The 25,063-nt window shown below is 46.3% G+C and overlaps 1 protein-coding gene across 2 annotated transcripts in view; it reads left to right on the forward strand.

The window, feature by feature from the left end:
• Positions 1–25,063, forward strand: part of LOC141156732 (cytochrome P450 3A8-like) — a 469,992-nt gene that overhangs the window by 384,524 nt on the left and 60,405 nt on the right. For both annotated transcript variants that reach the window (XM_073643055.1, XM_073643064.1), the window contains exons 7-8: positions 2,322–2,410; positions 9,981–10,129. In XM_073643055.1, the coding sequence (XP_073499156.1) occupies positions 2,322–2,410; positions 9,981–10,129 (238 nt within the window). The remainder of the gene's footprint in view (positions 1–2,321; positions 2,411–9,980; positions 10,130–25,063) is intronic.

Here is a 25,063-nt window from a genome sequence, read left to right on the forward strand (position 1 = left end):
TCTAGCGGAGGTTAAGCAGACACTTGGGGCAGATGTTTGAAGCCTGGGAAGGGGGTAATACCCACGGAGCTTCCCAGGCTACTAATATCAGCCCCCAGCTGAATACTTAGCCTTTACTAGCTATTAAAATGGGGGACCCCCAAAAAAACGACGTGGGCCCCCCCTATGTTAATAGCTAGCAAAGGCTAGGCAGACAGCTGGGGGCTGATGTTAATAGCCCAGGAAGGGTGCCATGAATATTGGCCCCCTCCCAGGCTAGAAACACCAGCCGTCAGCCGCCCCAGAAATGGCGCATCCATAGGATGCGCCAATTCTGGCACTTAGCCTCGCTCTTCCCACTGCCCTGTAGCGGTGGCAGTGGGGTAATAGGGCTGGGGTTGATGTCAGCTTATAATGCCAGCTGACATCAAGCCCAGGTTAGTAATGGAGAGGCGTCTATAAGACACCCCCATTACTAACCCCATAGTCAAAGTTAAAAAAAAAACACAAACACCCAGAATAAAGTCCTTTAATTGAAATAAACACACAATTCTTTATTGTTCTCAATTAAACCATACTTACCATCACACCCATTCCAGCTGAAGCCAATGTCTACAATAAAAGCAAAATAATAAAGCAACCTCATCCTTACCTTTCCATGGTTCCCATGACGGCTCCAGCTCTGCTACATTCACATGACAGGCTGGATCGCAGCCGAAAGCTGACTTGAACTCGGCTCATCTGGATGCCGTCACAGCCAGACACTGAGGAGCGCAAGCATGCCTGCGCTTCTCAGTGTCTGCGGCATGGCAAGCTGGATGGCAGGTTTCGGCTGCGATCCAGCCTGTCATGTGAATGTAGCAGAGCTGGAGCCGTCGTGGGAACCATGGAAAGGTAAGGATGATGTTGCTTTATTATTTTACTTTTATTGCAGAAGACATTGGCTTCAGCTGGAATGGGCATGATGGTAAGTATGGTTTAATTGAGAACAATAAAGAATTGTGTGTTTATTTCAATTAAAGGACTTTATTCTGGGTGTTTGTGTTTTTTTTTAACTTTGACTATGGGGTTAGTAATGGGGGTGTCTTATAGACGCCTCTCCATTACTAACCTGGGCTTGATGTCAGCTGGCATTATAAGCTGACATCAACCCCAGCCCTATTACCCCACTGCCACCGCTTTGGCTAGGTATTCAGCTGGGGGCTGATATTAGTAACCTGGGAAGCTCCGTGGGTATTACCCCCTTCCCAGGCTTCAAACATCTGCCCCAGCCGTCTGCTTAACCTCTGCTAGAGACTAAAATTACGGGGAACCCCACGCCAATTTTTTTTTTAATAAATCCTTTATTTTAACACTAAATGACAAGTACAGTAAGCAACACTGTCACTGTACTTCTTATATATGTGACTGACATGTTTCTATCTATCTAATCTATGTGTGATGCTCTATTCTTTCTGTTCTAAATTGTCGGGTACCGGTGTATGCCGCTGCTGAATTGCCGGCTTTTCATGTAATACATTCTACATTATTCTTAGTTGTTTTCCTTCATGTAGAATTAACCTACAAGGAAAGAAAGAGTTTATTTTCATTCCGATATTTGTGTCCCATTGACTTGCATTGGATTCAGATATCGGAATCGGCGATATCCGATATTTTTGGGGTATCGGTCCGATCCAATCCGATCCGATATTTCCCGATATCGGAAGGTATCGCTCAACACTAAGGATGAGTAATTTTTCTTCTGACCACCATAGGTAGTCCCATGAGGTTTTGAGGGGGAGTCTTCAGGGTCCCTTGATTGTCTGAGCAGTGTGATGAGGGAAGCACTGAAGCGTGAGGGGAAATTTCTCTCACATACTCACAGGCTTTCAGCTGTGGAGTCAAAAATTCCTCACAGAAATCTTATTTCTTGGATAATTCAGCCATTGTAAGGTCTACATAGTCCAGGGAGGTCTCCACATGATCCAGGAATATCCAGGGAGGATGTAGTCGAGTGTGCTAGATTCCCAGTCTTCAATTTAGTCCTTAAATCTACATTTCAGGAGCTCAGGCATCAGAGCCTCAGAAACATGCGACCATTCCTGTGCACCTTCAGGCCGCATCAACCAGTATTGATATATGAGCCATATTGTCTGCACCATCTCTACATGTATTTGTTATATATCCAATAAGAGCGTGAGTAATTGCATCCTGCATGCAACAAATTTTCTGTAAAAAAAAACCTCATATTTTTGGCACCTCTGTGTTAAAGACTTTATTAAGCATCTCAGTTGCAGATTACAGGAAATTTTTTCAGGAAAATGATACGTCATGAAACAAACCCTTTGTTGTCATCCTTACAGATGTTTCCGATAATAAAACAGTATGGAGACCTTTTAGTTAAGAATATTCAGAAGAAAGTTGATAACAAAGACTTTATAGACATGAAGGAGTAAGTACACAGATTTATTACAGTTTCCATGCACTACCGCACAGTTGTTACCAGATTTCTATACATAAGGGCAGACTATCAGCCTGACACTGAGTAACTAGAGACACCTGCCACATATATTTATTCAGGCAAGAAATACACTGATGCAACTGAATGTATTTAATCTGTATATCTTGCACCACCAGTATTTGTTTTTCCTTTGTGTTGGATTGCAGTTACCCAGTAGTTGCATGCACCAGTGGAGTACTGCCAATACTGCTATGGGGCCCGTGAGCCGGGGGGGGCCACATAGCAGTCCAGGGGCGGACATACCGCCGGTGCAGCTGCACCGGGGCCTGGAGGGTCAGGGGGGCCCTTGCCGGGCGGCTAAAATTGAGCGGCGGGCAGGGAGCAATCCCTGCAGCTCCGCTGCGAAGCTGGAGGGATCCGTCCTCTTCTTCCTGCCTGGCGCTTCCTCCCTGACACCGATGCGCGCAGCTTGATGACGTCGTCATGCAGCGTGCGCCTGGCTGGGTCAGGAAGAAAGTTGCCGGGAACGAGGAGGATGCTGCAGGGGAGCGGGCTGAGAGGTAAGTTGTATATTTTTTTTTTTTACTGAAATGCTGGGGAGAGTAACAGGAGAATGAGGGGAGGAGGGGGACAGCAATGATGGGGCTGGTGGCAATGGGGACAGAGCAATGACGGGGTTGGTGGCAATGAGGACAGAGCAATGACGGGGCTGGTGGCAATGGGGACAGCAATGATGGGGCTGGTGGCAATGGGGACAGAGCAATGATGGGGCTGGTGGCAATGGGGACAGAGCAATGATGGGGCTGGTGGCAATGGGGACAGAGCAATGACGGGGCTGGTGGCAATGAGGACAGAGCAATGATGGGGCTGGTGGCAATGGGGACAGCAATGATGGGCCTGGTGGCCATGGGGACAGAGCAATGATGGGGCTGGTGGCAATGGGGACAGAGCAATGACTGGGCTGGTGGCAATGGGGACAGAGCAATGATGGGGCTGGTGGGACAGAGCACTGATGGGGCTGGTGACAATGGGGACAGAGCAATGATGGGGGTGGTGGGACAGAGCAATGATGGGGGTTCTGGGACAGAGCAATGATGGGGCTGCTGAGAGAGTGCAATGATGGGGGTGCTGGGACAGAGCAATGATGCGGGTGCTGGGACAGAGCAATGATGGGGGTGCTGGGACAGAGCAATGATGGGGGTGCTGGGAGAGTGCAATGATGGGGGTGCTGGGACAGAGCAATGATGGGGGTGCTGGGACAGAGCAATGATGGGGGTGCTGGGAGAGAGCAATCATGGGGGTGCTAGGAGCGAGCAATCATGGGGGTGCTGGGAGAGAGCAATTATGGGGGTTTCACTTTGCTTGTACTGTAAAGCCTTGTATGTTTTCCGTGTGCACATAGCCTTACAGTTAATTGGGGAGAGTCACAGAGACTGAATAATTTATATTATTGGCCGGAGGAGATTATAGTTAATGGGGGGCACAGTGCTGCTTATCACTTTACATTTTGATTGCTAAGTGGCTAATAGTATATTAATCGTGGGGGGTACATATCTCTATTCAGGGGCGCAGTGTGGGGGAGATAAATGTATATATACAATATAATAATATTTATAACAATAATATTTATTTATATTGCGCCAACATATTCCGCAGCACTTTACAATTAAGCGGGGACATGTACAAACAATAAATTCAATACAAGGTGAGACAGTTTAACAGTTACATCAGGAGTGAGGTCCCTGCTCACAAGCTTACATTCTACAAGGAAATGGGGGGACACAATAGGTGGAAAGTGCTTGTTATTACAGGTCAGGCAATTATAATAAGCCGGGATTATCATATAAAGCTGTATGATCCGGTCATCAGCCTGTATGTTCAAGTGCAATACTCAATTACCGAGTGCAGTTATCATGTGCATGGAGGGTGTAGAGACAGATGAACAGTGGGGGGCAGATTCTGAATAGTATTTAGGAGGGAACAGGGGAAAGTTAGTTTACTTGGTATTTGAGGTGGTAGGCTTGTTTAAAGAGATGGGTTTTTAAAGCGCGCTTGAAGACATCGGGGCTAGGCATCAATCGGATCGTCTGGGGTAGAGCATTCCAGAGAAATGGCGCAGCACGAGAGAAGTCTTGGAGACAGAGGTGCGAGGTTTGGATTATGGCGGATGTTAGTCTTAGGTCATTTGTGGAACGGAGGGCACGTGTAGGATGATAGACTGAGATGAGAGAGGAGATATAAGGTGGTGCAGAACTGTGGAGAGCTTTGTGGGTGAGAGCAATGAGTTTATATTGGACCCTGTAGCGAGTGGGTAACCAGTGTAATGACTGGCACAAGGTAGAGGCATCGGTGAAGCGGCTGGACAGAAATACGACCCTGGCTGCCGCATTCAGGACAGATTGGAGAGGGGAAATTTTGGTAAGAGGGAGACCGATCAGAAGAGAGTCCAGACGAGAGTGAATAAGAGCGACAGTAAGAGTTTTAGCAGTTTCAAAAGTGAGAAAAGATCGGATTCTGGAGATGTTTTTAAGATGCAGGTAACAAGAGCGAGTGAGTGATCGGATATAGGGAGTAAAGGAAAGGTTAGTGTCGAATATGACCCCAAGGCAGCGGGCGTGCTGCTTGGGAGTTATGGTTGAACCCTCCAAGGTAATTTCGATGTTAGGTAGAGTTAGGTTAGTAGAGGGGGAAACACAAGAAGTTCAGTTTTGGAGAGATTCAGTTTAAGATAGAGGCAGGACATGATGCTAGACACAGCAGACAAACAATCCTTGGTATTTTGTATTAGGGTAGGGGTGATGTCAGAGGAAGAAGTGTATAATTGGGTGTCGTCAGCATAGAGATGATACTGGAACCCAAATCTGCTGTTTGTTTGTCCAATAGGGGCAGTGTATAGAGAGAAGAGGAGGGGGCCTAGGACTGAGCCCTGCGGAACCCCGATAGTAAGGGGATAAGGAGGGGAAGAGGAGCCGGCAAGAGATACAGTGAAGGAGCGGTCAGAGAGGTAGGAGGAGAACCAGGAGAGAACAGTGTCCTTGAGGCCTATAGAGCGGAGCATAGTGAGGAGGAGCTGGTGAGCCACAGTGTCAAATGCTGGAGAGAGATCCAGGAGAATCAGCAGGGAGCAGTGACCTTTGGATTTGGCTGTTAGTAGATCAATAGAGACTTTAGTGAGGGCAGTTTCAGTGGAGTGTAAGGAGCGGAAACCAGATTGTAGAAGGTCGAGGAGAGAGTTATCTGAGAGATAGCGGATTAGACGGGAGTGGACCAAGCGTTCCAGGAGTTTAGAGATGAAAGGAAGATTAGAGACAGGTCTGTAGTTAGCAGCGCAGTTCTGGTCCAGGGATGGCTTTTTAAGTAAAGGGGTTATGATGGCATGTTTAAATGAGGAGGGAAAGATACCTGAAGAAAGAGAGAGGTTAAATATTTTAGTCAGATGAGTGGTGACTACAGGTGAGAGGGACTGCAGGAGGTGTGAAGGAATGGGGTCACTGTTGCAGGTAGTAGGCCGAGAAGAAGCGAGGAACTGGGTAACTTCTTCTTCTGTAACAGGCTCAAAGATGGCAAGTGAGCTTGAAGTGCGGCAGGGAAGGGGATCCAGGCACTGAGGAGATTGGGCTGAGATGTCCTGATGGATGTGGTTGATTTTTTCAAAGAAATAAGTGGCCAGATCCTCCCTGCTGAGGTTGGTGGTGGGGGCCTGTGCTTTAGGTTTCAGGAGGGAGTTTAAGGTTTCGAAAAGTCATTTTGGATTGTTGGACATTGAAATGATGAGGGTGGTGAAGTAGGATTGTTTGGCCAGATGAAGGGCAGAGTTATAGGTTTTGAGCATGAATTTATAGTGGATGAAGTCCTCTGCTAAAAGAGATTTTCTCCACTGACGCTCAGCACACCTTGAGCAACGTTGAAGAAAACGTGTTTGCATCGTGTGCCAGGGCTGCCGTTGTCTGTGTCGGATCTTTCTGCGAGTAGAAGGAGCGGCTTCATCTAGGGCACTTTTCAGTGTATTATTGTAGCGTGACAATGCTAAGTCTGGTCAGGAGAAGGAGGAGATAGGGGCTAAAGATGTGTGGAGATTGTCCATAAGCTGCTGGGTATTAATGGTATGTGTATTCCTATAAGTGTGGTAAGTGGGGGTGTCCCGGGTGAGGAGACAATTCTTAATAGAGAAGGAAAGAAGGTTGTGGTCCGAGAGTGGGAGAGGGGAGTTGGTAAAGTCATCCAGCAAGCAGAGACTGGAAAAAAACAGGTCCAGAGTATTCCCGTCTTCATGGGTAGGAGAATTAGTAAACTGTGAGAGACGGAATGAAGAGGTTAGAGAAAGTAGATGAGAGGCAGATTGGGAGAGGGGATCATCGATGGGGATGTTAAAGTCGCCCATGATGAGGGTGGGGATGTCTCAGAATAGAAAGTGAGGAAGCCAGGTGGCAAAGTGATCCAAGAACTGGTGGGAGGAGCCTGGAGGGCGATACACAACTGCCACTCGCAGGGAGAAGGGTTTAAAGAGTCTGATGGTGTGGACTTCAAAGGAAGGAAACATAAGTGAGGGAACCGGGGGGATGACCTGGAAAGCATGTGACCTTGTTATTTTCTAGGCTGGAGATCATCGTGACAAGACAAGTCGTGACTGGGAGATGTGGACATGAAGGTCTGACCAAACGGAGAAGAAACAGCAGAAACCGCCTCTGATCAGACGAGACGTTAGTGGTAAGTTCCTGGTTGGAAATATTATTCTGTATCTGCACTGTGTGACTTGGAGTGATAATGCTGTCTGTAAAATCCCTTAGGCTGCATTCTCACATTTGTGTGAGAAATGTCCAGATTTTTTTTATCGAATGGTCCATGGACTTGTAGAGTTTTACACTGTGTGCAGAATTATTAGGCAAATGAGTATTTTGATCACATGATACTTTTTATACATGTTGTCCTACTCCAAGCTGCATAGGCTTGAGAGCCAACTACCAATTAAGTAAATCTGGTGATGTGCATCTCTGTAATGAGGAGGGGTGTTGACTAATGACATCAACATCCTATATAAGGTGGGCTTAATTATTAGGCAGCTTACTTTCCTTTGGCAAAATGGGTCAGAAGAGAGATTTGACGGGCTCTGAAAAGTCCAAAATTGTGAGATGTCTTGCAGAGGGATGCAGCAGTCTTGAAATTTCCAAACTTTTGAAGCGTGATCACCGAACAATCAAGCGTTTCATGGCAAATAGCCAACAGGGTCGCAAGAAGCGTGTTGGCCAAAAAAGGCGCAAAATAACTGCCCATGAATTGAGGAAAATCAAGCGTGAAGATGCCAAGATGCCATTCGCCACCAGTTTTGCCATATTTCAGAGCTGCAATGTTACTGGAGTATCAAAAAGCACAAGGTGTGCGATACTCAGGGACATGGCAAAGGTAAGGAAGGCTGAAAAACGACCACCTTTGAACAAGAAAAATAAGATAAAACGTCAAGAATGGGTCAGGAAATATCTTAAGACTGATTTTTCAAAGGTTTTATGGACTGATGAAATGAGAGTGACTCTTGGATGGGCCAGAGGGATGGGCCAGAGGCTGGATCAGTAAAGGGCAGAGAACTCCACTCCGACTCAGACGCCAGCAAGGTGGAGGTAGGGTACTGGTATGGGATGGTATCATCAAAGATGAACTTGTGGGACCTTTTCGGGTTGAGGATGGAGTGAAGCTCAACTCCCAGACCTACTGCCAGTTTCTGGAAGACAACTTCTTCAAGCAGTGGTACTGGAAGAAGTCGGTATCGTTCAAGAAAAACATGATTTTCATGCAGGACAATGCTCCATCACATGCATCCAACTACTCCACAGCGTGGCTGGCCAGTAAAGGTCTAAAAGAAGAAAAAATAATGACCTGGCCCTCTTGTTCACCTGATCGGAACCCCATAGAGAACCTGTGGTCCATCATAAAATGTGACATCTATAGGGAAAACAGTACACCTCTCGGAACAGTGTCTGGGAGGCTGTGGTGGCTGCTGCACGCAATGTTGATCGAAAACAGATCAAGAAACTGACAGAATCTATGGATGGAAGGCTGTTGAGTGTCATCATAAAGAAAGTTGGCTACATTGATCACAAATTTTTTTGTTTTTTGATTTTGCATGTCAGAAATGTTTATTTCTAAATGTTGTGCACTGATATTGGTTTACCTGGTGAAAATAAACAAGTGAGATGGGATTATATTTGGTTTTTATTAACTTGCCTAATAATTCGGCACAGTAATAGTTACCTGCACAAACAGATATCCTCCTAAGATAGCCAAATCTTAAAAAATCCCACTCCAACTTCCAAAAATATTAAGGTTGGATATTTATGAGTCTTTTGGGTTGATTGAGAACATAGTTGTTGATCAATAATAAAAAAATCCTCTAAAATATAACTTGCCTAATAATTCTGATCACAGTGTATAGATCCATTCACACATCCATGAAAATCATGGATCTTCAGATTGAGATCTGTGAGGGTCAGAGAATGTCCTGTTCTGATCCGATTTTGAGGATTAGAATAGGACATGCTCAATATGTCTGTAAAATAGGGCAGCACACCAACACTGCACACAGATACAAGAATGTAGCCTTATTATGTATAGCACAGTCCCTTAGAATTTAGTGTTCTCACTTATTATGTATAGCACAGTCCCTTAGTATATAGTGTACAGACTTATTATGTATAGCACAGTCCCTTAGCATATAGTGGACTCACTTAGTATGTATAGCACAATCCCTAAGTATATAGTGTACTCACTTATTATGTATAGCACAGTCCCTTAGTATATAGTGTACTCACTTATTATGTATAGCTCAGTCCCTTAGTCTATAGTGTACTCACTTATTATGTATAGCACAGTTCTTTAGTATATAGTGTACTCACTTATTATGTATAGCTTTGTCCTTAATTATTTAGTTTAATCTTTTATCATGTATAACACCCTCCCTTATTACCTACCATCCTCTCTAGCTCTAGGGGGTCACAGTTAGGGGATCATACTGTGTTGGGGTCAGCATACTTTGCCCTGGGAGTTGAGATGGGGTACAGTAGGGTCATTATACTGCGCATGTGGAGGAATTCAACTTGGGCGTATCACTGTGTTTGGGGGGAGGGGGTACTTTTGTTGGCATCATACCTTATGGGGGGGATTTTTTTTTTTTTTAGGGGGGGGGGCCCAATTAGAACTTCTGCTATGTGGCCCCATGATTGCTATGTACGCCCCTGGCATGCACCTACATTCATTGGCATAGTGGTAATCTTTATTCTGCCTCCTTATGGTGTCTTACAGTCTACACAATGTAATATTAAACTGCAGTACTTTGTATCATGCTGACCACACTTCTGTACAACTTGTGATACTACAGTAGAATTGTCCAGAGCACAAATCTATTTATTATATATGCACAGGACAAGCATTATCTGTTTAGCTAGTACATAGGAAGTGATTTGCAGTGTAAACTTTTGGATCCTTCTCTTGTAGATGGAGAGTATGAAGGTGATATATGAGGGTCTTGGGTTTATTAAGTTAAGCCTGATATTTTACCATTTTGTCTTTTCAGCATCTTTGGAAGCTACAGCATGGACGTTATCCTGAGCACATCATTCAGTGTGAATGTGGATTCATTCAACAATCCCAATGATCCATTTGTGACCAATGGAAAAAAACTTTTCACCTTATCCTTTTTCAACCCTCTGTTCTTATCTACACGTAAGTAAATGCTGTGATCTTCTAAAATCTGAAATGGGTCATTATTTGTTTCAATGTCTATCAAGATGTGGCTCTTTCATCTTTGTAAATAATGCTAGCCTCGAGGACCAAACCCAGTTGGCTAAAAAGAAGACTCCTGTAGAGAAGATTTGGGAACCATGCTCACTTTGTTAAAATGACTAGATTAATATGCAGAGAAGAGATGGCCATATATCAGGAATACAGGAGCACATGAACAAAAGAACATCAATCCCAGATTCAGCCAGAATTTACACTGTAAAAAATCACATATTTATAGCAAGTGACAGGTTCTCTTTAAGATCTTACGTATGATTTGGTCATATGTTGTGTGTGACATGCAGAAGTAGTGCTGTTGCTTCAAAAGCATCCAGCAACTAGTGGGGTTAACACACTCACAAGAGACAGGGAGTGTTTTAGCAGAGCCTCAGGGGGATTGTGGGGAAGTTGTTTACTGTCTGGTTGTAGCCGAAGAGAAAGGTGATGTGTGATCTGTATATCACAGAAGGCAAGGAACCAGAATTCAGGTCAGGAGGGAAGCTAAACACAGGTCAGATAGACTCCCTGAGTTAACAGTGTTGAGTATTATCGGGCAGAAAGATAAGGACTGGAAGGAATCGTGTCATAGGGATATTCTCCCTCATCAAACCCTCCCCCCCTCCATCTCCATGCAGGATAAAGAATGCTGTTTACTATTGAGTCCTTGTAAAAGAAAAGCCTGTGGTTGTGTATGCATAGAAGTGTGCTGCTAAGAGGTCTAATCTGTGCTGAATTATGCTACTGAAGAGACTGAGGTTACTGTGCCTGCTTTATTAAACTGTAATGTAATGAAGATTGTTGCTGTAATAGCCCTGAATTGCACTGGTCGTGCTTCAGATTACATTTCATTGTTAAATTATTGAAAAAGACACTTGTCAGATGTGTCTTGTCTGCACCTGAATCTATCGTGTGCCTGAGAGAAGCTGCAGCCTATGATCGCCCTGAGTAACAGTTCCTCCAGTGTTCCAATGAATTCATGAAACTCGTTTTGCCCTATCTGAACCTTATGGCATGTGTGTAACATTGGTGGCCCGTTTGGGGAGTCCTAAGTGGGAATTAGCGTGTAGAGGGAGAAGAGGAAAAGTGTCTGGAAAAATACAGCAGCACAGCACCTCAACTCAATTCTGCTACATCAGTTAAAGGGGACCACCCTATATAAAACTCACTAGCAGCAATGGATTTGGAAATACAAGTGGACAGAATTAGTGAGCTGTTTCTTCAGTTAACCTGTGAAGAATTGGGAACAGTAGCAGAACATATAAAGATGTCAGAAGAACAGATTTCTAAAACACATAACCGCAGGCAACTGTTAGCTGCCATTAATGCAAAAATGGATGAGCTGGGGAAGAAAGAAGCTGAAGATGTCATGGGGACGTTGCTCCAGGAGCTAACACAGTTTCTAACCAGGTTGAAGTTGGAGGATGGAGGGGCCGCACCAATTACCAAAAGCAGGAATCTCCGTCCGCAGACTGATCTACAGGAATTGAAAGAACAACTCAAAGCCCTAACAACAGCCCTGCAGGAATCGACCAAAACCTCTGAACGGGTGGCAGACTCAGACAAAACCTTTAACCTGCTCGGGTAAGATAAATCAGGAAGACAGTCCTCTCTAACACCACAAATCACCATAAGGAAAGAATTCAAGAACCTGGGACAGATTGGAGAGTGTGAACAGAAAGAGAAACTGTCTTATATGAACTTGTTGCACCAGATCGATGCAGCCTTACAGAAAGGCTACCAGCCAGATGAGATCGTTGAGGGGGTGGTGAGAGCAATCAGCCCAGGACTGAACCTCTGTAGTATGCTAGAAATGAAGAGTCAATTGAACTTGCAACAGCTGAAGATGATTTTAAAAGGGCACTATAAAGAAGAAAGTATTTCAGAATTGTTCCACCGAATCATTAACCTCTCACAGAAAAATAATGAATCGCCCCAAAGTTTCTTGTTCAGAGCAATTGAACTGAAGGATAGCCTGTTGTTTGCATCCAGAGATGTAGAAGCGGAGGAGAAGATTGATGCTGGACTAGTACAGAAGAAGTTCTTGAGATCATTGGGAATGGGGTTAATCAGCAAAGACATCAAGTTGCAACTGAAACAGTACCTAGAAGATCCTGGCATTCTGGACGAAGTCCTAATTGAAAAAATGAATGAGGCAGCTAGTTTGGAGTCAGAGAGCGAACAATAGTTAAAGAAAGGCACTGCTCCTAAAATCACCAAAATGAGTCAGCTGAAGTTGGAGAACCCTGGTGGCCAGTCCAAAGATCATCATGGAGAACCCTCCAGTGCCACATCCGAGAGGAAACCTTAAAGCACCAGCAAAAGAGAGGACCACCAGCGCTGACTGGGAGGAAGTAATAGGAGAACTGCGAGCCGAATTGATTGAGGTGAAAAAGTTGATTCGTTCCAGGCCAGAACCTTTATCCCTCAGACCCAGGAGTGGGTTCCAAAACAGAAGATACCCGGCTTGTGAAGCGTGCCGTTCATCAAATCAGAGAACGGTGTGTGTCCAATGTCTAAGATGTGGAGAGAAAGGACATAATGCCAAGGAATGCCAATGGTCACAGTCATTTGGGTTAAAAGACAGGAGGTTGCCAGTGTGAATCCAAATCCAAATCTCACCAAACCCCAGAACGGCACATGAGGTAAAATGGCTGCATCTGTACTATCCCAAGTGTGTTCCCGTCTACAACAGATGCAAGAGAGACAGAGACATAAGTTACTAAATGCCCAGTGCGCAGGTCAAATGATGTACTCCTGAAAGGAGGATTCCTCGGTCAGTAATGGTAGCCTCATCAGCCTAATCGGTGAAAGGTGCTTTATACAGTGCCAGCTAGATGGACTCCTGGTAAAAGCACTGTGGGACACAGGAGCCCAAGCGAGCCTTTTAAATGAACAATGGAGAAGGCGCTACCTGCCACATACCTGCCTTCGGTCACTAAAATAACTCTTAGGACCAGTGGAACTTCATGGCAAATCTGTCAACCAGACCGAAATCCTTTTTATAGACTGGGTGGAAGTGACTTTGCAACTGAAACTGAGGGCCACGAAGAACAGCAACACCATTGAGTTTTTGGTACCTTTTCTTGTGACCAGTGATCAGAACGTGGCAGAGGATGCTATCCTGGGTTATAATGTAATCAGTGAAGTCATCATGAAACACAAGTCAGGGATGCTGGTGGTGGATGCAATTGCCACATCGCTTGCCATACCCAACGTCGTGGCGGAAAATGTGATTCATAGAGTAAAGAAAGCACAGAATACAATGGACCTAAAAGAAGTCAAGGTAGGCTGGCGCCCAACCATCATCCCTGCAAACCAAATGGTGGGGGTGAGGTGTGGAGTCCGGGTAGAATGGGAAAAAAAGTCCAGAAAAAACTGTTCGTGTCAAAAGACTCCTCAGAACTTCCAGAAGGTCTAGTTCAAGGTGAGACTGTGCTTACAATTCCTACTGGTGGGTTTGCTCGAGTGATAGTACCGGTGATGAATGCTACGAAACACAAAATTAGACTGGATCCAAAGACTGTGTTAGGTCACATCAAAACCGTTAAAACGGTATATCCAGCCAGTGTGAGACCCGCCCAGGGGTCTACCATGAATTCAGTCTCCCCACCAAGGAACAGGAGTTGCCCAGGGGAGGAAATTGCACGACCCACCTCGGGGTCCTGGGATCCCCCAGTACCCCTGGAACACTTGTGTGCTGAAGATCGAGCGGCAGCAAAACAGATGCTGAGAGAAGAGTGTTAAGCATTCTCCAAAGATGACTCTGATATAGGTTGTATCCCGTCGTTGCAGTTGAAAATCAATTTGAAAGACACGACCCCAGTAACCAGAAGTTACATGTCTGTGCCAAAACCATTACACCGTGAAGTGAAAGAGTATTTACAAGACCTAATCAACAGATGTTGGGTCCAAAAGTCGAAGTCGTCTTATTCCTCTCCTATTGTTTGTGTTAGGAAGAAGGACAGTACGTTAAGACTCTGCTGTGATTACTGAGAACTAAACCGAAAGTCAGTACCTGATTGGCATCCGATACCAGAAATTCAAGATATGCTGTATAGCCTATCAGGAAGTACCTGGTTCTCCATCCTCGATCAGGGTAAAGCATACCATTAAGGGTTTGTTGAAGAATCCAGTAGACCTTTGACAGCATTCTTTATACTGTGGGGGTTATATAAGTGGATCCGCATACCGTTTGGTCTCAGCTCAGCTCCAGCAGAATTCCAGAGGAGCATGGAGACATGATTAGAAGGATTGAGGGACGATATCTGCCAGCAGTACTTGGATGACAATCTGGTACACAGCAAAACCTTCCGGGAGAATGTTGAACACGTGAGGACCATATTACAGTGGTATTAACAATACGGAGTTAAGTTGACCCCAAAGAAGTGTGAACTGTTCAAAAGGCAAGTCCGATTTCTAGGGAAAATTGTGTCCGGAGAAGGATATACCATGGACCCAGCAGAAATCGCTCCGGTACTGGACTTAAAAGACAAGCGACCCACTATTGTCGGGGATTTGAGGCAGATCTTAGGATTCCTCTCCTACTATCGTACTTACGTTCGGAACTTCTCCAGGATTGCCGCCCCACTATACCTCCTCTTGGTGTGGATGACAGAGTCAACAACACCCACGGAGAAAAAGAAGAACGCGGGTAGGAACGGGCTTAAAATAAACAACGCCGTTTCGTCCCAACAGCCCATTCTCTGGACAGCAGACCACCAGGAGGTATTGGAAGAAGTAGTAGACTACCTGGTAAAACCACCCATTTTAGGATATCTTGATTTCAACTTACCGTTTGTTCTTCAATGTGATGCTTCTCAACTTGGACTGGGAGCTGCCCTGTATCAGCATCAAGATGGAAAATTGAGAGTCATCGGTTATGGTTCTAGAATGTTGACAGACGCCGAAAAGAATTACCATCTACATTCTGGAAAATTGGAGTTCCTGGCATTGAAATGGGCTATCTGTGAATGATTTAGAGATTATCTCTACTACAGCAAAGAGTTTGAGGTATACACTGACAACAACCCTTTTACCTATGTCCTCACTACAGCCAAACTGAATGCAATGGGTCCGAGATGGGTCACTGAACTAGCTGACTTCAATTTCAGCATCAAGTACAGGCCAGGAAAATGCGTTATGGATGCTGACGGATTGTCAAGAATGCCACTAGAGCCTGAGGAGTTCATGCAAGAATGCTTGGAGGAAGTCAGTCTGGAAGCAATTGAGAGCACAACCCAAGCAGTTCAAGTTTATCAAGAGGAAGACACACCACTGTGGTGTCTGACAGTGGAAACCACCATAAAAGTGAGAGAACAAGATCACCCCCTGTCCATTCAACAACTACCAAAAGGAAAAATCCGTAGAGCACAACGGGAAGATCAGATAATTGGTAGAATACTACTTTATGTGGACCAAAATCGGTTTCCAAGTAAACGGGAGAGAGTTACCAGCAGTATCTGTTTTAGTTAAAGAATGGACGGAGCTCTACCTCAGTGAAGACGGTATCCTGTATCGTAAAGGAGGACAAAACCGGCAGTTGGTACTACCCAGAGTATTCCGTAGGTTGGTCTTCAAAGAACTCCATGAAAACATGGGATACCTGGGAGTGGAAAAGACAACAAACTTGGTCCATGAACGTTTCTTCTGGCCGTACATGCAGAGAGATATTGAGAGGTACATGACCAAGGAGTGTGGGTGTCTGAAAGATAAACGTCCCAACACATCAACCCCCAAACTACGTATCTGTTTGAGATGGTCTCAATAGACTTTCTACATCTCAAGACGTGCAAGGGTGGTTCCAAATACATCTTGGTGGTGATGGATCATTTTACTCGATTTGCACAAGCATATGCCACCACCAATAAAGCGGGTCAAATAGCGGCAGAGAAGATCTTCAATGATTTTGCTTTGAGGTTTGGTTTCCCTACGAGGTTGCATCACGACCAAGGAAGAGAATTTGAAAACCAGCTCTTTGCCAAGCTAGGAAAGTACTGTAGAATTCAGAGATCCCACACAACGCCGTATCACCCAGAGGGTAATGGACAAGTGGAACGTTTTAACCAGACATTATTGTTGATGTTGCACACTTTAACAGCTGACAAGAAGAAAGACTGAAACAGTTCACTGTCAAAAGTGTTACATGCCTACAACTGTACAAAGAGCGATGCAACGGGTTACTCACCCTTCTTCCTATTGTATGGACGATCACCAAGACTGCCAATTGACATCATGTTCGATACTCCGGTGTCAGAGACTTACAGAATGTATCCGGAGTATGTTCGAAAATGGAAGGAACGGATGGCAGAGGCATACAACATAGCGTCCAAAGTGGTTATGCAAGGACAGAGCAAGAGTAAGGAGTACTATGATCGAAAATGTTATGGAGCATAATTGGTATCGGGAAGCCGGGTGCTAGTCAAGAACGTATGTGAGAAAGGCGGTCCAGGAAAACTTTGTTCGTACTGGGAAGACAAGGTGTATGTGGTCGTAAGGAGGAAAGCCAATGACAGTCCAGTGTATGAAATCAGATTGGAAACAGAAGACAAGAAAACCAGAATAGTCCATAGAAATTTACTACTACCCTGTGATTATCTCCCACCACAACAATACTTCCCAGAAGTAGACCAACATCGTCCGAGATTGACTAAGGGACCACCACTGAAGCTCCGAAGGTGGATAGTGACCTTGAAAGTTCAGATGAAGAACACACTGTTGTACAGTATTTCTCGAACCGTCAAGGAGAGGGATGTACCATCCTCAGGAGAGTGAACTAAGTCCCGAGGCTCCAGAGTTTGTACCAAGGAGTACAGATGAAGTCCAATTCAGATCTGATGATTGAACACCGGTCCCTGAAGAGCTGAAGAGACCGATCGACACTCAGGAGGAGCGGAATTACCAGACCATGCGGAAACAGGCGATTCAAGAGAAGTACAGGAACTTACAGAGGCAGCTCCAAGAGCATCTGAGGAAGCACAAGAAATGAGTGTGATGGAAGAAACTCCTGTGACCGAAGAACCCGTGGTATCCGAGGAACAACCAACCAGGAGCATGTTGACTCGAGAAGTGAGGAGTTCCGTGATGTTGATGTATGAGACACTTGGTGAACCGAGTCAAGGGCCAAGGACTGTCGACTGGAAACAGGTGTCTCTGCCTACGAACCAGATAAGCCCACTGGAGTTGCATTCACCACCGACAGGCAGTATGGAAGATGTTGCCTGGTGAGAAGACTTGTTTTCATTCTTTGATTTTCCTAAAAAAAACTTTGTAGAAGCAAAGAACTGTTAAAGCCTAGTGAGAGAAAGCTGGTTGAAGATGTCCGAAAAGCTCCAGCTGAAGAGATGCTGATTAGTGATGGGTGAGCACTAAAATGCTCGGGTGCTCGATGCTCTGGTCGAGCACATTGGAATACTCGGGTGCTCGACCTGAGCAACGAGCCCAATGTAAGTCTATGGGAAACTCAAGCATTTTTCAGGCGGCTCCCCCCGGAGGTCTTCAGAGGGCCTAAAAATAGCCCAAATCGATGGGAACAGTACTCAAATGACATGGGAACAGCATGGGGAAGACCCCTGGAAGCATTTCTGACTGCCAGGTCATTTCTGTCAACAACATTGTCAGAGGTATTGCGCCACTTTTACGGACTCACAATAAAATATACAAAAACGAAACCAAAATGGATTTTCCTTGGAAATATGTTAAAGATCATCCTTTCCAGGGTAATGATTTGTATATAAAGCAAAATAAATAACCAAAAACAAAAATACTCCTCCACATCTTGGGCTATGTTCACACTTAGCGTTTTTGATGCATTTTTGCACTTTTGCATTGCTTTCAACTGTAACAAATGCATTCACCAGGAAATGTCATTTTAACATTTTACAACCTTATCTGGCCATGTGGTGTGTGAGATATCATCAAACACATCGTGTTTCATTTATGAAGGAGGGACTCTGAAAGTCGCAAAGCCTATCTTTATAGGGTCATCAGGCGGCCTTTACTATTCTTAAAGGGCCAGCAGTAAGCCCTCATTATTCTTAGAGAGCCATCAGCCGGCTATGTTTTATTGTTCCCATTACTAAAGACTGGGTCTCCAATACTGCTATTGCATATGCAGTGAGTGGCAGGGCTGCTCAAGTTTGGACGCACCCCAATAACCCTTTGAAGAGGCTTAGAGGAGGGCTTCCTGAAAACAATGTTCCCATTATTAGGAAGTAGGTCTCCCATTGTGTTTGCCTTTGCAGTGAATTCAAGGATTGCCAAAAATTTGTAGGCACTCCAGTGCCCCTTGGAAGAGACATGGAGGAGGTCCTCATAAAAAACGTTCCCATGAGAAAGGAGCGGGTCTCCTATACTTGTAATGCCCATGCACTAAGTGTATGGGCTGACAAACATTTACCCCTGGGGGGTATGCATGAACATACTGTGTAAAAAAAATTTTTTACGGGCATTATAAACACCCTTTAAATAAATTATGTGGGTGTTGCATCACGGACCACGGTCACCCTGGTGATATGGTTGTGGAGGATGAGGATGAGGAGAAAGAGGAGGACAAGAGCAAATAGCCAAAATCATCAAGCGTATACCCATGTGTGGGTGTGAAGAGGTGCATGGGAATACACCTCCCAAAAAAAGACACTGAATTTGAGTTTATGTTACACTGCTATCATTCGGTGGTGTTAATAAATCTGGCCCAATCCAGCTCTTGTTCATTTTTATAAGAGTCAGCCTCTCAGCATCTTCAGTTGACAGGCAGATGCGCTTATCAGTTATAATTCCACCAGTGGCACTAAAAACCCGCTCTGATAAAACACTGGCGGAAGAGCAGACCAGGACCTCCAAGGCGCAGAGAACCAGTTCATTCCACGTATCCAGCTTGGATACCCAATAATTATAAGGCACAGAGGAATCACGGAGGACCTTGGTACGGTCGGCAAGGTACTCCCTCAGCATCTTCCCAAACTTTGCACTCCTTGTGAGAGTACCCAGTGCTTCAGGGCCTGTGTGATGGGAGGGGCTGAGAAAATTCTCCCAGAACTTTGACAGTGTTCCCCTGCCTCTGCTGGATTGAAGTTGTGTCTCTCTCACCTGTATTCCTTGGTTGTCCAACGAACTATGACCTCTGCCACCAGCGTTTTCAGATGGGAATTTTTTTAATAGTTCTGCAAAAAGGACCTTCTGGTACTGCTCCATTTTTGTAGACCTGTCTGCCTCAGCAATAAGAGATATAAAGTTATCCTTGTAGCGTGGGTCTAGAAGTGTCACCAACCAGTAATAACTGTCACCCAAAATTTTGAGAACGCGAGGGTCATGGGAAAGGTAGCGTAACATAAACTCAGCCATGCGTGCCAGACTGCTAACAGGCAAGATTTCCGTGTCCTGACCAAGAGGATGACTGACCATGCTGTCCTCCTCCTCTCTGTCCTCTGGCCATTCACGCTGAACAGACAGTATGACAGTTGTGCAGGTAGTACCGTCTATAGCGCATGAAACTAGCTCCTGTTCTTCCTCCTCCTCCTCCTCTTCTTCATTGTCACCCAATCCACGTTGGGATGAGATGAAGCTGGGCTGTGTGTAATCACCCTGTATGGTTCTTTGCTCCATCTCATCGTGCTCCGCCTGCAATGCATCCTCTTTGATTGTGAGCAGAGAGCATTTCAGAAGACAGAGAAGCAGGATGGTGACGCTAATTATGGCGTCATCGCCGCTCACCAACTTGATGGAGTCCTCAAAGTTTTGGAGGATGGTACATATGTCTGACATCCATGTCCACTCCTGAGGTCTTATGTGTGGAGTCTGAACTGAATACCGACGGCCTTGTTGATGCTGGTACTCAACAACAGCCCTTTTCTGCTCACAAATCCTTCCCAACATCTGCAGCGTAGAGTTCCAATGCGTGGGGACATCACACACCAGTCTGTGAGCCGGAAGCTGCAAACGCTGCTGAAACACGGCAAGGGTGGCGGAAGCTGTAGGTGACAGGGCAGGTGTCAGCACCTGGCTCACTGAGGCAAGTGCCGGGCCCTGAGCAGGCGGGGGGGCCCACTCACCGTTTGGTACACTGCCGCGCTATGGGACCCATGAGTGGAGGAGAATGGTGTCAGCGCCCGCTCATCCCGCTTGCTCAGGGCCCTGGCAGCCGGTGGCACAATACTTACGCCTCCCCATGCCCACAGCAGCTCCTGTCTCCTCCGCGGCTGCTGCACTGTGATGTCTCAGGTCAGAGGGTGCGGTGACGTCTTTACACCGCGCTCTCTCCTGAGCCGTCACAGCGCAGAGTGGAAAGACGCCGGAGACGCTGGAGCCCAGAGCAGCGGCAGCAGGTGAGGAGAAGTGAGGAGAGTATTTGATTTTTTTTTTATTTTAATGTATGGAGGCATGGGGCATTATAATGGAGGTGGGAGGGGTGTGTGACATCCTGCATGGGGCATTAAATGGGGGTGTGTGTGACATCCTGCATGGGGCATTATATGGGGGGGTGATCCTGCATGGGGCATTATATGGGGCGGGTGTGTGTGACATCCTGCATGGGGCATTAAAAGGGGGGGTTACATCCTGCATGGGGCATTATATGTGGGGGGTGACATCCTGCATAGGGCATTATAAGGGGGAGAGTGACATCCTGCATGGTGCATTATAGGGGAGGGGGGGAGAGGTGACATCCTGCATGGGGCATTAAAAGGGGGGATGTGACATCCTGCATGGAGCATTAAAAGGGGGAGAAGTGACATTCTGCATGGGGCATTATATGGGGGTGGAAGTGACATCCTGCATACGGCATTATAAAGGAGGGGGGTGACATAATACATGGGGCATTATAAGGACGGTCACATCCTGCATGGGGCATTATAAGGGGGGTGACATAATGCATGGGGCATTATAAGGGGAGTGACTTCCTGCATGGGGCATTTTAAGGGGGGGTGACATCCTGCATGGGGCATTATATGGAGGGAACAGCCTGCATGGGGCATTATAAGGGGGGAACAGCCTGCATGGGGCATTATGTGGGGGAACAGCCTGTATGAGGCATTATGTGGGGGAAACAGCTTGCATGGAGCATTATGTGGGGGCACAGCCTGCATGGAGGATTATATGGGGGCCAGTATTCTGTATGGAGCATTATATGGGGGCCAGTATCCTGTATGGAGCGTTATATGGGGGCCAGTATCCTGTATGGAGCGTTATATGGGGACCAGTATCCTGTATGTTGCGTTATATGGGGGCCAATATCCTGTATGGAGCGTTATATGGGGGCCAGTATCCTGTATGGAGCATTGTATGGAGGCCAGTATCCTGTATGGAGCATTTGATGGGGGCCAGTATTCTGTATGGAGCGATTCGCTGTTTTCTGAGCTATTGTGGAATTTACAATAGATATGGGTCACGTAATGTAAGAAGTGAAATCTTTGGCATTGTACTATATATATATTTCTCTGCGGTATCTGTGCATCATGAATCGTGGTATGTGTTAAAGGGGCCCACTGAGACTCTTTCACCCAGGGCCCACAAAAACCTGGAGCCGGCCCTAGTAGGTGACTTTCTAAAATGGGCACACAGGCGGCGTACTTTAACAAGCCGATCCGGCAGCTCCGGGTAGGATTTGAGAAACCACTGAACCACGAGGTTAAGCACATGGGCCAGGCATGGTACGTGTGTGAGCTCGCCTCGCCTCAGAGCCGCCACCAGGTTCTGGCCATTGTCACACACGACCATGCCTGAATGTAGGTTCAGCAGTGTGAGCCACAGATCTGCCTGCTCTTTCAGAGCTGTCCACGACTTTTCAGCATTGTGCGGTTTGTCATCTAAGCATATTAGCTTCAGCACAGCCTGTTGCCGCTTTGCCGAGGCAGTGCTGCAGTGCTTCCAGCTTGTGACTCATGTGGTCATTTCAGAGATGGAGGCTGAAGAGGGGGAGGAGGCTGAGGTGAAGGAGCTGTAGACTGTGGGGGCAACCCTGATTGACCTAGGGCCTGCAATCCTTGGCGTCGAGAGGACGTGTTCCATCCCAAGGTACGACTGGGTCCCGGCTGCCACTATGTTAACCCAGTGTGCCGTCAGCAAGATGTACCGTCCCTGTCCAAAAGCACTTGTCCACATGTCCGTGGTTAGGTGGACTTTCCCGGGAACAGCGTTGTTGAGAGCACGGCTATTGTTTTGGGACACATGCTTGTGTTATGCGGGGACGACACACCGGGAGAAATAGTGGCTGCTGGGGACCGAGTACCGAGGGACGGCCGCCGCCATCAGGTTGCGGAATGCTTCCATCTCCACGAGCCTAAAAGGCAACATTTTGAGCACAAGCAGTTGTGAAATGTGGGTATTTAGTAATGTGGCCTGTGGGGCGTTGGCTGCATATTTGCGCTTGCGTTCCAAGAACTGGGGTATGGACAACTGAAAGCTGCGCTGGGGCAAGGACATGGACGTGCTTCCTGATGCTGCTACTTGAGAGTGTGCAACAACAGGTGCAGGGCAGGAGGCATCTTCGCATGCACCATGGACAGGGGACTGGCTTGCATGCACAACAGCAGAAGAAGCAGTGGTGCCACCCGCAGACACTGTTCCTGAACCCTGGGGTTCAGCCCACAAAGCGGGTGCTTTGCTGCCATGTGCCTGATCATGCTGGTAGTGGTCAGGCTGGTCGTTTTACCACCCATGCTGATGCTGGCCTGGCAGGTGGTGCAAATGGCCTTTTTGGGGTTATCGGAAGAGTCTTTAAAAAACAACCAGACTCGGGAAGACCTAACAGTTGTACTGGCAACTTCCTTCGTGTTGGTGTTACGGGAAACGGTTGCCTGCCTTCTGTCTGTGGCCACCACACTGCTTCTTCCTGCCTGTTGGGGTGCTCGGCCTCCCTCCCCCTGTGTGCTGCTGTCCTCGCTCTGCATGTCCTTCTGCCAGGTTGGGTCAGTTACTATATCATCCACCACCTCGTCTTCCACTTCCGCACCCTGGTCCTCCTCCTGACTTTATGGCAATTGTGTCTCATCATCATCCACCTCTTGTGACACTTTCCCACCATCGCCTTCATGTGACCATGGCTGCTGAAATATTTGGGCAACACTACATGCGATCTCCTCTTGCCCCGCTTCAAGTGGACCGGGCGAGAGGACCAAATCTATAAATGGAAAAGTGAACAGCTCTTCGGAGTGTCCAAGTGTGGGATCAGTTGTCTCCGGTCCCTCGGCATGGTGGGAGGAAGGAGGATCAGGTGAGGAATATGCAGTCCAGACTCACGGCTACTGAGACTTGACCGTGTGGAAGACAGGGTGGTGGTGGTGGCAAAGTGACTGGAAGCATTATCTACTATCCAACCAACAACCTTTTGACACTGCTCTGGGTTCAATAGTGGTGTGCTGCGGTCCCCTAGGAATTGGGACAGGAAGGTCGGGTGAGAAGATGTGGGTATTTGTTGTGGCACAATTTAAGCTTGCCCACGGTCTCGGCCTCTGCATACACCATCACCATCACGCCCAGTTCCCCGTTCCTTGCCACGCGCCTTGCCCATTTTAAATGGAGGACAATATCTTCCACGCTCACTACAAATAGCTGAATTTGGAGCAAAGTTATATGTAATCCGTGTGACGGAGAAACCACAGTTTTAAATACGTGGCCTGTAGGTAACTATTTTGAGCAGCAAACCGGCTTCAAAAACTTTGCTGACAAGCAAATGGTGCAGAACAACGGTGTTCTCTGGATTGCTTTTTAAGCAAATAATGAGGATTAAGATCCAAAAAAAATGTATTCCTGGCAACTGAAACCTGGGCCTATTTCTAGAAATATCTAACAGCAGCAGCAGGCAAAACTGGAATGGAGCCTCTTGTGCTATGTGCACTGCCGTCTGCAATATACCCTGCCTGCCTGATATCTCTGCAGATGGATTAGTCCTCAGAAGGACTGTTTGTTGAGATGGATATGTGTCTCTAATATAGTTTGGTACACCTATACTAACTAGAAACAAGCAAATCTCTCCCTAGCTCAGCAGCACCTCTCCCTACACTGTCTGATTCCGGAGTGACTGTGACAAGCATGGCGGTGCCAGGTTGAATATAGACCTGATGACGCTGTGCGGCCATCCAATCACTGTAATGCCACAACCAATATAGCTACGGCATTACAGTGAGTGGCAGGCAATCCCTGCATGTTCATTGGCTCTGTAAAGAGCGCCAAACATGCATGGAGGAGACCCGAGCTCCTGCCGAGCAACCCCAAAAATACTCGGCAGTGACATGCTCGGGCGAGCACCGAACATTAGCGAGCATGTTCGCTCATCACTAATGCTTTTACAGACGTCCTACAAGAAAAAGGTCGTAAGGAGAGGTTGATATCAATGTTTATGAACATTATACCAATTTGATAATGCCAATTTGTATATAAAGTTATTCAACTTTTACCACTGTTTCAGAATTGGGGTGCCATCCGTAATCACCAGCTTGGCTCTTGCATGTGTGAAATTACTATCTCCTCACTACTAGTCTACAGGATCGCATTGTCATCACAGCAATCCTGGATAATGAAATACCTGTTGTCCATTCACATTTCCTAGACATAGGTGTTTTGTTGTGTCTCCACACTATAGCATCCTATAGGTTTGATTTGATGAATACATGGGGATGATAGATGGTGGCATTTATTGCATTTAGCTCCCCATGGTATTGAGGATGTTCTTTCAATACACGGCACAGCTAATTTTCTTGACGGGATAAGATGGGCATGGATGAGATCCTTAGATAGGATATATATATTACCCAACCATTCAATTGTAGAGACATTGGTTGTGGAATTATTTTGATTTAGTGCTGTCATATACATGTCAGGATCTTGTGGGTCACAACTGTCTGTATCTATTTACAGCAGTGGCCCAATATACATCCTCTATTGGAT

Source organism: Phyllobates terribilis, unplaced genomic scaffold (genome assembly GCF_046119375.1).
Source record: "Phyllobates terribilis strain yellow unplaced genomic scaffold, ASM4611937v1 Scaffold_1__5_contigs__length_1240528914, whole genome shotgun sequence".
Taxonomy (NCBI): domain Eukaryota; kingdom Metazoa; phylum Chordata; class Amphibia; order Anura; family Dendrobatidae; genus Phyllobates; species Phyllobates terribilis.